General features: G+C 52.4%; 1 protein-coding gene across 3 annotated transcripts in view; it reads right to left on the reverse strand.

Moving 5' to 3' along the window:
- Window positions 1-3,720: 3,720 nt before the first annotated feature.
- LOC137545333 (zinc finger protein 180-like) overlaps window positions 3,721-14,066 on the reverse strand; it is a 54,009-nt gene continuing 43,663 nt past the window's right edge. For all 3 annotated transcript variants that reach the window (XM_068266448.1, XM_068266450.1, XM_068266449.1), the window contains one exon: window positions 3,721-7,020. In XM_068266448.1, coding sequence (XP_068122549.1) covers window positions 5,675-7,020 — 1,346 coding nt within the window. In that variant the 3' untranslated portion in view covers window positions 3,721-5,674. The remainder of the gene's footprint in view (window positions 7,021-14,066) is intronic.

Consider the following 14,066-nt stretch of genomic DNA (forward strand, 5'->3'; position numbering starts at 1 on the left):
TGACTGGCTGTAGATCCTATCTGAGGGACATATGTCCACACCTGGTGACTGGCTGTAGATCCTATCTGAGGGACAGATATCCAGGCCTGGAGACTGGCTGTAGACCATAGTTGAGGGACATATGTCCAGGCCTGGTGACTGGCTGTAGATCCTATCTGAGGGACCTATGTCCAGGCCTGGTGACTAGCTGTAGACCATAGCTGAGGGACCTATGTCCAGGCCTGGTGACTGGCTGTAGACCATAGCTGAGGGACATATATCCAGGCCTGGTGACTGGCTGTAGACCATAGCTAAGTGACATATGTCCAGGCTTGGTGACTGGCTGTAGACCATACCTGAGGGACATATGTCCAGGCCTGGTGACTGGCTGTAGATCCTATCTGAGGGACATATGTCCAGGCCTGGTGACTGGCTGTAGATCCTATCTGAGGGACATATGTCCAGGCTTGGAGACTGGCTGTAGACCATAGCTGAGAGACATATGTCCAGGCCTGGTGACTGGCTGTAGACCATAGCTAAGGGACATATGTCCAGGCCTGGTGACCATAGCTGAGGGACATATGTCCATACGGAACAAAAGGAAGAGATGTGGAATCTTGCGCTACTGCAGGCGAAAGGTCAATATAAACCAGCAGGGATCACACAATAGCTGCTCCTTTAATGCTCGGCTGTGAGCGGACTACTAAGAGATGAAAAGAACAAAACAGGAGGAGCGCTCCGTAATGTGATACCTTTTAATCAATAAAAACTGCGCAAATACAAAATTGCACTTACTGGATCTATAAAAAAGACAGGCATTCAATGAGGCTTATAGCCTAGAAAAGGATCGTCCCCTCATAAGAGCAGAGCCTGGGGCTGCAGTGGCCGGCGACAGCATAGGTCCTAGATACGCCGAAACGCGTCTTGCCGACACCTGCACACAGTCACCCCAGAGAGCGACCTGACGTCCATCCATCATCTGGACCTATGCTGTCGCCGGCCACTGCAGCCCCAGGCTCTGCTCTTATGAGGGGACGATCCTTTTCTAGGCTATAAGCCTCATTGAATGCCTGTCTTTTTTATACATCCAGTAAGTGCAATTTTGTATTTGCGCAGTTTTTATTGATTAAAAGGTATCACACTACGGAGCGCTCCTCCTGTTTTGTTCTGGACATATGTCCAGGCCTGGTGACTGGCTGTAGATCATAGCTGAGGGACATATGTCCAGGCCTGGTGACTGGCTGTAGACCATAGCTGAGGGACATATGTCCAGGCCTGGTGACTGGCTGTAGACCATAGCTAAGGGACATATGTCCAGGCCTGGTGACTGGCTGTAGACCATAGCTGAGGGACATATGTCCATGCCTGGTGACTGGCTGTAGACCATAGCTGAGGGACATATGTCCAGGCCTGGTGACTGGCTGTAGACCATAGCTGAGGGACATATGTCCAGGCCTGGTGACTGGCTGTAGACCATAGCTGAGGGACCTATGTCCAGGCCTGGTGACTAGCTGTAGACCATAGCTGAGGGACATATGTCCAGGCCTGGTGACTGGCTGTAGACCATGGCTGAGGGACATATGTCCAGGCCTGGTGACTGGCTGTAGACCATAGCTGAGGGACATATGGCCAGGCCTGGTGACTGGCTGTAGACCATAGCTAAGGGACATATGTCCAGGCCTGGTGACTGGCTGTAGGCCATAGCTGAGGGACATATGTCCATGCCTGTTGACTGGCTGTAGGCCATACCTGAGGGACATATGTCCAGGCCTGGTGACTGGCTGTAGACCATAGCTAAGGGACATATGTCCACACCTGGTGACTGGCTGTAGACCATAGCTGAGGGACATATGTCCAGGCCTGGTGACTGGCTGTAGACCATAGCTGAGGGACATATGTCCAGGCTTGGTGACTGGCTGTAGACCATAGCTAAGTGACATATGTCCAGGCCTGGTGACTGGCTGTAGACCATAGCTGAGGGACATATGTCCAGGCCTGGTGACTGGCTGTAGATCCTATCTGAGGGACCTATGTCCAGGCCTAGTGACTAGCTGTAGACCATAGCTGAGGGACATATGTCCAGGCCTGGTGACTGGCTGTAGATCCTATCTGAGGGACATATGTCCAGGCCTGGTGACTGGCTGTAGATCCTATCTGAGGGACATATGTCCAGGCCTGGTGACTGGCTGTAGATCATAGCTAACGGGACATATGTTCAGGCCTGGTGACTGGCTGTAGGCCATAGCTGAGGGACATATGTCCAGGCCTGGTGACTGGCTGTAGACCATAGCTGAGGGACATATGTCCAGGCCTGGTGACTGGCTGTAGACCATAGCTGAGGGACATATGTCCAGGCCTGGTGACTGGCTGTAGACCATAGCTGAGGGACATATGTCCAGGCCTGGTGACTGGCTGTAGATCCTATCTGAGGGACATATGTCCAGGCCTGGTGACTGGCTGTAGACCATAGCTGAGGGACATATGGCCAGGCCTGGTGACTGGCTGTAGCCCATAGCTGAGGGACATATGTCCAGGCCTGGTGACTGGCTGTAGACCATAGCTGAGAGACATATGTCCAGGCCTGGTGACTGGCTGTAGACCATAGCTGAGGGACATATGTCCAGGCCTGGTGACTGGATGTAGATCATAGCTGAGGGACATATGTCCACACCTGGTGACTGGCTGTAGATCCTATCTGAGGGACATATGTCCAGGCCTGGTGACTGGCTGTAGACTATAGCTAAGGGACATATGTCCAGGCCTGGTGACTGGCTGTAGACCATAGCTGAGGGACATATGTCCAGGCCTGGTGACTGGCTGTAGACCATAGCTGAGGGACATATGTCCAGGCCTGGTGACTAGCTGTAGAACATAGCTGAGGGACATATGTCCAGGCCTGGTGACTGGCTGTAGACCATAGCTGAGAGACATATGTCCAGGCCTGGTGACTGGCTGTAGACCATAGCTGAGGGACATATGTCCAGGCCTGGTGACTGGATGTAGATCATAGCTGAGGGACATATGTCCACACCTGGTGACTGGCTGTAGATCCTATCTGAGGGACATATGTCCAGGCCTGGTGACTGGCTGTAGACTATAGCTAAGGGACATATGTCCAGGCCTGGTGACTGGCTGTAGACCATAGCTGAGGGACATATGTCCAGGCCTGGTGACTGGCTGTAGACCATAGCTGAGGGACATATGTCCAGGCCTGGTGACTAGCTGTAGAACATAGCTGAGGGACATATGTCCAGGCCTGGTGACTGGCTGTAGACCATAGCTGAGGGACATATGTCCAGGCCTGGTGACTAGCTGTAGAACATAGCTGAGGGACATATGTCCAGGCCTGGTGACTGGCTGTAGAACATAGCTGAGGGACATATGTCCAGGCCTGGTGACTGGCTGTAGATCATAGCTGAGGGACATATGTCTAGGCCTGTTGACTGGCTGTAGACCATAGCTAAGGGACATATGTCCAGGCCTGGTGACTGGCTGTAGACCATAGCTAAGGGACATGTGACTGGCTTTAGGGAGGACAGAGAAGGCTTTATGGGATCCAGGCTTCCCTGTTCTTAGGTGAGTATTGAACTCTTATTCTGGGTCATTTCAGGGTTGCTTTGTTCGGAAGAGCATTGTGCCACATCGTAGTGCTATATAAATACAAGCAATAAATACAAATAAATAAATGATACATTGACACGGGTTCTCCAGGGAAGCAGATGGTAATATCAGGCTATGACACAGGACCTTGCAGCTGCCGCTTTAATCTACAGTTGATGATGGAGTTTAGGGTGGGCTTCCCTTGAAGTTGGACAAGTTTCTCACAAGGATACAGATAGTATATAGCAACAGATTGCACACCTGAACAGTCTGCTCAGGGTAACTGCACCAACGAGCTCTGCAGACCCAGACCGTCTATGGTTGGGTATAGGAATAGACCTCTTGCTGTCACTCTCTGCTGTTATTGGGCATTGGGAATAGACCGTCTCCTAGAATGCTCTGCTGTGATTGGATATTGGGAATAGACCGTCTCCTAGAATTCTCTGCTGTGATTGGATATTGGGAATAGACCGTCTCCTAGAATTCTCTGCTGTGATTGGATATTGGGAATAGACCTCCTCCTGTCACTCTCTGCTGTGATTGGATATTGGGAATAGACCTCCTCCTGTCCCTCTCTGCTGTGATTGGATATTGGGCTGAGACGTTATACTGGGAGGGTATAAAAACCGTCTCACTATTTTGTGGTGACGGAACAGACCATATAACAGACTACAGGCCGTCACTGTGTAATATTACCAGCTTTTCTGTTACAGTATAGAATAGGGCAGCTTCATATCATTCTGTCATAAGACTGGGTACAGGATGGGCACCATGCTACCACTCAGGATTGGGCTTGGACACAAGATTGTCACCAATCGACTGTTCAGTATTAGAATTAAATTGGATTGCATAAAGATAGGAAACTATTCCTCTATTGAGCGTCAGGAATGGATGCTGCGTTGTCGCTGGTCACCATTCCACTATTGAGCAGTACGATTGGATACTGGATACCGGGTGGCAATGGTCATGTCTAGGAAACTCATGGAGAAGCTTGTGATTAGTTTGATCAGCTGATAGATTTGCAGAGCTCTGATTTGCTGTGATGACTTCCTGGTTAAGCATATGATTAGGACTAGCTAATCAGAGACTTACATATCTATCACCTGACCACACTGATCACATGCTTCTCCATGACTTCTCCTAGCCATGACCATCATTAATACCCGGTGGTCTCCATCCTACCATTCAGTATTAGGATTGGACACTGGACACAGGAGGGTCCCCATCCTACCATTCAGTATAAGGATTGGACACTGGACACAGGGTAGTCCGCATCCTACCATTCAGTATTACGATTGGACACTGGACGCAGGGTGGTCCCCATCCTACCATTCAGTATTACGATTGAACACTGGACGCAGGGTGGTCCCCATCCTACCATTCAGTATTAGGATTGGACACTGGACACAGGAGGGTCCCCATCCTACCATTCAGTATTAGGATTGGACACTGGATACAGGGTGGTCCCCATCCTACCATTCAGTATTAGGATTGGACACTGGACACAGGAGGGTCCCCATCCTACCATTCAGTATTATGATTGGACACTGGATACAGGAGGGTCCCCATCCTACCATTCAGTATTAGGATTGGACACTGGATACAGGGTGGTCCCCATCCTACCATTCAGTATAAGGATTGGACACTGGACACAGGGTGGTCCCCATCCAACCATTCAGTATTATGATTGGACATTGGATACAGGGGGATACAGGGTGGTCCCCATCCTACCATTCAGTATAAGGATTGGACACTGGATACAGGAGCGTCCCTATCCTACCATTCAGTATTAGGATTGGACACTGGACACAGGGTGGTCCCCATCCTACCATTCAATATAAGGATTGGATACTGGATACAGGGTGGTCCCCATCCTACCATTCAGTATAAGGATTGGACACTGGATACAGGGTGGTCCCCATCCAACCATTCAGTATTACGATTGGACATTGGATACAGGGTGGTCCGCATCCTACCATTCAGTATAAGGATTGGACACTGGATACAGGAGCGTCCCTATCCTACCATTCAGTATTACGATTGGACATTGGATACCAGGTGAGCTCTATGCCAACCTCGTCTCCCCAAGGCAGATTTACACATACGAGTTTTCCGTGGTATGGGACTTCTGATGTGTAGCCAGCTGGTAGCTCCAGCAGAAGTTCTGTCCACACTCAATGCAGGTGTACGGCTTCTCTCCGGTGTGCACACGTTGATGCCGGACCAGTTGGTAGCTCCAGCTGAAGCTTTTACCGCATTGGGGGCAGGAGTAGGGTCTCTCTCCCGTGTGGGTCCGCTGATGTTTGTTGAAGTCGGAGTTGCGGCTGAAGTTCTTGCCACAGAGCAGGCATTGGAAAGGCTTCTCATCGCTGTGTGTGACGCGGTGGCGATCACAGCCTACCTTGTCGATGAAGCACTTGCCACACTCAGGGCAGGTGTATGGTTTTTCACCAGTGTGAATACGTTGGTGGGTGACCAGGACGGAGCGCTGGCTGAAGCTCTTGCCGCAGGTTGTACAGGAGTACGGGCGCTCACCAGTATGGATGCGCTGGTGCATGACCAGCTTGGAGCTCTCGCTGAAGCTCTTGCCGCACTGGTTGCACGTATATGGGCGTTCTCCGGTGTGCGTCCGTTGGTGTGTGATGAGGTGTGACCGCACGCTGAAGCTCTTCCCACAGTGGTTGCAGGAGTATGGGCGCTCCCCCGTGTGTGTGCGCTGGTGGATGACCAACTTGGAGCTCTCGCTGAAGCTCTTGCCGCACTCAATGCAGGTGTAGGGACGCTCGCCGGTGTGTGTACGCTGGTGGCGAACCAGCTGAGAGCTCTCACTGAAACGTTTATCGCAGTCTGGGCAAGCAAAGGGTTTTTCACCAGTATGGATTTTGTGGTGGCGAATGAGTAGAGAGCAAGAGGTAAAGCCTTTGCCACACTCCATGCACGGATACGGCCGCTCGCCTGTGTGGTTACGGTGATGCTGGATAAGCAAGGACTTCTGGCTGAAGCGTTTGCCACATACGGTGCACAGGAAAGGTTTGGCTTTAGCGCTGTTTCTCTTTTGAGATGAGAAAAGGCGGTTGGCTGGAATACGGGCAGTGGCGGACGGTAAAGGACACTCATCTTCGTCCGTTTCTTTCTTCACGGACACTTCAGAATGAGATGCAAGGTCCCCATACAGGTCAGGAGGACATTCAGCTAGGGTGTCATTACTCACCCGATGAGGAGGTCTATCAGGCTTTACATCCTCCACACTGTCCTGGTTTGAGGAGACAGTAGTGGTCAGAACATTGAGACACAGCTGTTCCGGAGAGCTGCTGTCGACATTGCGATGGGTCTTGGTTGGTTTCCTCCGACGTCTGCGTGTCTGGGCCGAGTTCAGTTGGGAAATATTCTCCTCGCACACTGAACGGGTTGTACTTGCTGCTTCATCAACCGTTTTACACTCTGTGGGATAAAACAAACAAACATGGAGATAACCAGAGAACACAACCGTTTGGACAAAGCCAAATAATACATAAAGCCTAACCCTTACTTAAGTAGCACAAGCCTCCTGGTTGCAAAAGGTCAATTTTCTGTACTTATACTCCTCAACCTTTCCTCTGCCGATCACTCTGTTTCTGCAGAGACTCTCGTCACTGGGTTTCAAGGGCCTAGGGCATTCCTGAATCCACTTCTACCTGTCTGGACATTCTTTCACCATCTCCTACTCCAATATAACTTGTCTCCTGATGTCTGGTTGTGATACCACAAGGCTCTGTTCTTGGACCTCTTTTCCTCTCCATTTATACTCATGGCCTGGGACAATTAATATGCTCTTTTGGTTTCCAGGATCACCTCTATGTTGATACTCAATCCTTGCCGTGTACTAAAGACCAAAAATCAGAAAAAAGCTGTCTACATGTGGGGTTGGTATGTGTCTTTAAAATTTAAAGCTTACTATAGGCTATAGGCTTGCTATAAGAGGGGATTCTTCCTTTATTACACATTCTTCATGCACAATCTGAACATCGATCAGGCCCTAGACAATGTAACTGTGGGTACATGTAAGAGTGATGTGCAGGTACTCTGCAGGGGAATGAGGGGATTCTTCCTCTATTACACATTCTTCATGCACAATCTGAACATGGATCAGGCCCTCGGCAATGTGACTGTGGGTACATGTAAGAGTGATGTGCAGGTACTCTGCAGGGGAATGAGGGGATTCTTCCTCTATTACACATTCTTCATGCACAATCTGAACATGGATCAGGCCCTCGGCAATGTGACTGTGGGTACATGTAAGAGTGATGTGCAGGTACTCTGCAGGGGAATGAGGAGATTCTTCCTCTATTACACATTCTTCATGCACAATCTGAACATCTATCAGGCCCTAGGCAATGTAACTGTGGGTACATGTAAGAGTGATGTGCAGGTACTCTGCAGGGGAATGAGGAGATTCTTCCTCTATTACACATTCTTCATGTACAATCTGAACATGGATCAGGCCCTAGGCAATGTAACTGTGGGTACATGTAAGAGTGATGTGCAGGTACTCTGCAGGGGAATGAGGAGATTCTTCCTCTATTACACATTCTTCATGCACAATCTGAACATGGATCAGGCCCTCGGCAATGTGACTGTGGGTACATGTAAGAGTGATGTGCAGGTACTCTGCAAGGGAATGAGGAGATTCTTCCTCTATTACACATTCTTCATGCACAATCTGGCCATGGATCAGGCCCTAGGCAATGTAACTGTGGGTACATGTAAGGGCCCGTTTCCACTATTGCGGTGCGCAATCGCCAAAAAATCACCATTATGAAATCGCACGCGTGTGCGATTCCGCATGCGGGTGCGTTTTTTGCCGCAATTCCGCATGCGATTCCACATAGGTTAGGGTATATGCGATTTTAACCATGTCACTGCCTGTGTAAATTAACATTGCTTCCTATGCGGAATCGCGGGGAAAACGCATGCCAAAAACGCATGCAATTTCCTTATTAAATGCATTGCGTGCGATTCGCATAGCGGTGTGCGGGGTGCGAATTCTGACGGCTCTGCCGTGCAGATTTTCCCCACACACAAAAACGTTCAGCAATACGGACAAGTGGAAACAGGCCCATCCACTTGTATTGGCTATGCAAATCCGCATGCGGACAACGCATGCGGATTCGCAATAGTGGAAACAGGGCTCTTAGAGTGATGTGCAGGTACTCATGCAGGAGAATGAGGGGATTCTTCCTGTATTACACATTCTTCATGCACAATCTGAACATGGATCAGGCCCTAGGCAATGTAACTGCGGGTACATGTAAGAGTGATGTGCAGGTACTCTGCAGGAGAATGAGGGGATTCGTCCTCTATTCCACATTCTTCATGCACAATATGAACATGGATCAGGCCCTAGGCAATGTAAGTGTGGGTACATGTAAGAATTATGTGCAGGTACTCTGCAGGGGAATGAGGGGATTCTTCCTCTATTACACATTCTTCATGCGCAATCTGAACATGGATCAGGCCCTAGGCAATGTAACTGTGGGTACATGTAAGAGTGATGTGCAGGTACTCTGCAGGGGAACGAGGAGATTCTTCCTCTATTACACATTCTTCCTGCACAATCTGAACCAGGTTTATGGGTGATAGACAACACCTCTGTGTTCAATGTGCACAACATTCTCAGTGGATTCCCTGCAGCTCTGTGGGGAGTGCATATGTAGAGTATAGTACTACTGTGTAACAAAGTAAACCTGAGACAGATGAAAGTTTTATACATACCTGGGGCTTCCTCCAGCCCCCTTCAGGCTAATCAGACCCTCGCGGTCCTCCGCTTTCTGGATCTTCTGCCGTGTCCTGCCCATATCCTCAACTCCTAAATCTCAATGTCTGGAGGTAACTCTGGACTCTGCCCTCTCATTTACACCACATATCAAGGCATTAACTATCTCCTGCTAGTTCTATTTCTCCTACTTGGCCCTTCCTTTCACAAGAGGCTACTGAAATGCTTTTACTGTATTTTTCAGACTATAAGACGCACTTATTCTCCCCCAAAAGTGTTGAGAAAAAGTCCATGCATCTTATAGTCTGAATACAGGGAGTACCCGACATATGAACTGTCGTGATGTCAGGGACTCCCTGTACTGTCCCCGTGTCATGCTCTGCCCCTGTACTGCCCCAGTGTCCCGTGTTGCCCCTGTACTGTCCACGTGTCCCGCGCTGCCCCGGTACTGTTCCCGTGTCCCGTTCTGCCCCTGTACCGTTCGTGTCCCGCGCTGCCCCTGTACCGTCCCCGTGTCCCGCGCTGCCCCTGTACCGTCCCCGTGTCCCGCGCTGCCCCTGTACCGTCCCCGTGTCCCGCGCTGCCCCTGTACCGTCCCCGTGTCCCGCGCTGCCCCTGTACCGTCCCCGTGTCCCGCGCTGCCCCTGTACCGTCCCCGTGTCCCGCGCTGCCCCTGTACCGTCCCCGTGTCCCGCGCTGCCCCTGTACCGTCCCCGTGTCCCGCGCTGCCCCTGTACCGTCCCCGTGTCCCGCGCTGCCCCTGTACCGTCCCCGTGTCCCGCGCTGCTCCTGTACCATCCCCGTGTCCCGCGCTGCTCCTGTACCGTCCCCGTGTCCAGCGCTGCCCCTGTACAGTCCCCGTGTCCTGCTCTGCTCCTGTACCGTCCCCGTGTCTTACTCTGCCCCTGTACTGTCCCCATGTCTTACTCTGCCCCTGTACTGTCCCCGTGTCCCGCGCTGCTCCTGTACTGTCCCCGTGTCCTACTCTGCCCCTGTACTGTCCCCGTGTCTTACTCTGCCCCTGTACCGTCCCCGTGTCCTGCTCTGCTCCTGTACCGTCCCCGTGTCTTACTCTGCCCCTGTACTGTCCCCGTGTCCCGCGCTGCTCCTGTACTGTCCCCGTGTCCTACTCTGCCCCTGTACTGTCCCCGTGTCCTGCTCTGCTCCTGTACTGTCCCCGTTTCCTGCGCTGCTCCTGTACTGTCCCCGTGTCCTACTCTGCCCCTGTACTGTCCCCGTTTCCTGCGCTGCCCCTGTACTATCCCCGTGTCCTGCGCTGCCCCTGTACTGTCCCCGTGTCCTGCTCTGCCCCTGCACTGTCCCCGTGTCCTACTCTGCCCCTGTACTGTCCCCGTGTCCCGCGCTGCTCCTGTACTGTCCCCGAGTCCCGCTCTGCCCCTGTACTGTCCCCGTGTCCCGCGCTGCTCCTGTACTGTCCCCGTTTCCTGCGCTGCCCCTGTACTGTCCCCGTGTCCTGCTCTGCTCCTGTACCGTCCCCGTGTCTTACTCTGCCCCTGTACTGTCCCCGTGTCCCGCGCTGCTCCTGTACTGTCCCCGTGTCCTACTCTGCCCCTGTACTGTCCCCGTGTCTTACTCTGCCCCTGTACCGTCCCCGTGTCCTGCTCTGCTCCTGTACCGTCCCCGTGTCTTACTCTGCCCCTGTACTGTCCCCGTGTCTTACTCTGCCCCTGTACTGTCCCCGTGTCCCGCGCTGCTCCTGTACTGTCCCCGTGTCCTACTCTGCCCCTGTACTGTCCCCGTGTCCTGCTCTGCTCCTGTACTGTCCCCGTTTCCTGCGCTGCCCCTGTACTGTCCCCGTGTCCTGCTCTGCTCCTGTACCGTCCCCGTGTCTTACTCTGCCCCTGTACTGTCCCCGTGTCCCGCGCTGCTCCTGTACTGTCCCCGTGTCCTACTCTGCCCCTGTACTGTCCCCGTGTCTTACTCTGCCCCTGTACCGTCCCCGTGTCCTGCTCTGCTCCTGTACCGTCCCCGTGTCTTACTCTGCCCCTGTACTGTCCCCGTGTCTTACTCTGCCCCTGTACTGTCCCCGTGTCCCGCGCTGCTCCTGTACTGTCCCCGTGTCCTACTCTGCCCCTGTACTGTCCCCGTGTCTTACTCTGCCCCTGTACCGTCCCCGTGTCTTACTCTGCCCCTGTACCGTCCCCGTGTCCTGCTCTGCTCCTGTACCGTCCCCGTGTCTTACTCTGCCCCTGTACTGTCCCAGTGTCTTACTCTGCCCCTGTACTGTCCCCGTGTCCCGCGCTGCTCCTGTACTGTCCCCGTGTCCTACTCTGCCCCTGTACTGTCCTCGTGTCTTACTCTGCCCCTGTACTGTCCCCGTGTCCCGCGCTGCTCCTGTACTGTCCCCGTGTCCTACTCTGCCCCTGTACTGTCCCCGTGTCCTGCTCTGCTCCTGTACTGTCCCCGTTTCCTGCGCTGCTCCTGTACTGTCCCCGTGTCCTACTCTGCCCCTGTACTGTCCCCGTGTCCTGCTCTGCTCCTGTACTGTCCCCGTTTCCTGCGCTGCCCCTGCACTGTCCCCGTGTCCTACTCTGCCCCTGTACTGTCCCCGTGTCCCGCGCTGCTCCTGTACTGTCCCCGAGTCCTGCTCTGCCCCTGTACTGTCCCCGTGTCCCGCGCTGCTCCTGTAGTGTCCCCGTTTCCTGCGCTGCCCCTGTACTGTCCCCGTGTCCTGCTCTGCCCCTGTACTGTCCCCGTGTCCTGTGCTACTGCCCCTGTACTGTCCCCGTGTCCCGCGCTGCTCCTGTACTGTCCCCGTGTCCCGCGCTGCTCCTGTACTGTCCCCGAGTCCTGCTCTGCCCCTGTACTGTCCCCGTGTCCCGCGCTGCTCCTGTACTGTCCCCGTTTCCTGCGCTGCCCCTGTACTGTCCCCGTGTCCTGCTCTGCCCCTGTACTGTCCCCGTGTCCTGTGCTACTGCCCCTGTACTGTAGCTGCTTTCCTCCTCCGCCTCTGGTGTGTCCTCTATGTCCCCAGCATCCTGCTTCGCTCCAGCTAATGTTTAGTGGCAGTAGCTGCAGGTATCACTCACCTCCTCCTGTGAGCCTGCGATGATCAGCTGCCTTCGTCTCACTCCTTCCCCCTAGTGCTGGTCACCTCTAATGAAATGACCAGGAAAGTGCCGGCACTAGAGGGAAGGAGCAGTTCAGGAAACCGAGGCCGCCCCCCCCCCCCTCTCTCCCGGAGGACACACCAGGGAAATGGAGGGGGATAGCAAATCCACCCTGGCATCTCTCCAGTCCCCATTAACCATCTCATCCACCTCTCCTTCAGCTCCTCTGACGTGTCCCGATCCTTCTAATGTGTCCCCACCCTTCTGACATGTCACCTTCTGACGTATTCCGAGCCTTCTGACGAGCCCAGACCCTTCTGACATGTCCCGACCCTTCTGTCATGTCACCTTCTGACGTATTCCGAGCCTTCTGACGAGCCCAGACCCTTCTGACATGTCCCGACCCTTCTGTCATGTCCCGACCCTTCTGACATGTCACCTTCTGACGTATTCCGAGCCTTCTGACGAGCCCAGACCCTTCTGTCATGTCCCGACCCTTCTGTCATGTCCCGACCCTTCTGACATGTCACCTTCTGACGTATTCCGAGCCTTCTGACGAGCCCAGACCCTTCTGTCATGTCCCGACCCTTCTGACATGTCACCTTCTGATGTGCCCCGAGGACACCTTTTGCTTTTTGCATTTGCTGCTGGTCTGTGCAGAATGGTCTCTCTTGTATATGGACTGGCTACAAAGCATAATGTACTGATGGACTTTAATGAAGCCAAGTTTATGACAGATGAACTTCCAATATGGTGATTGTTTGGGTCAAGATAATGGGCATATAAATGCCTTGAATATGCATAGATTTGCATGCAGTGATGTTGCTACACTGATGCCTGGTCTCCACTCTCTGGTAAGTCACTGTGGCTTTATCTGTCTCCTATTTGCGCTCCACAGCTGTTGGCTATTTTCAACTGCTTGTATTGTGCCTCTAATATGGATAGATTTGCATGCAGTGATGTTGCTACACGGATGGATGCCTGCTCTCAGCTCTCTGGTAAGTCACTGTGGTTTTATCTGTCTCTTATTTGCGCTCCAAAGATGTTGGCTATTTCCTACTGCTTGTATTGTGCCTCTAATATGCATAGATTTGCATGCAGTGATGTTGCTACACTGATGCCTGCTGTTAGATCTCTGGTGCATGCCACTGTGGCTTCATCTGTCTGTTATTTGCGCTCCACAGCTGTTAGCTATACCTTACTGCTTGTATTGTGCCTCTAATATGCATAGATTTGCATGCAGTGTTGTTGCTACACTGATGCCTGCTCTCAGCTCTCTGGTGCATGTCACTGTGACCTTGTCTGTTATTTGCGCTCCACAGCTGTTGGATATTTCTCCTGCTTGTATTGTGCCTCTAATATGTATAGGTGTGCATGCAGTGATTTTGCTACACTGATGCCTGGTCTCCACTCTCTGGTAAGTTACTGTGGCTTTATCTGTCTCCTATTTGCGCTCCACAGCTCTTAGCTATACCTTACTGTTAGTATTGTGCCTCTAATATGCATAGATTTGCATGCAGTGATGTTGCTACACGGATGCCTGCTCTCAGCTCTCTGGTAAGTCACTGTGGCCTTATTTGTCTGTTATTTGCGCTCCACAGCTGTTGGCAATTTCTTCTGCTTGTATTGTGCCTCTAATATGCATAGATTTGCATGCAGTGATG

The sequence above is a fragment of the Hyperolius riggenbachi genome, chromosome 2 (genome assembly GCF_040937935.1).
Source record: "Hyperolius riggenbachi isolate aHypRig1 chromosome 2, aHypRig1.pri, whole genome shotgun sequence".
Lineage (NCBI taxonomy): Eukaryota > Metazoa > Chordata > Amphibia > Anura > Hyperoliidae > Hyperolius > Hyperolius riggenbachi.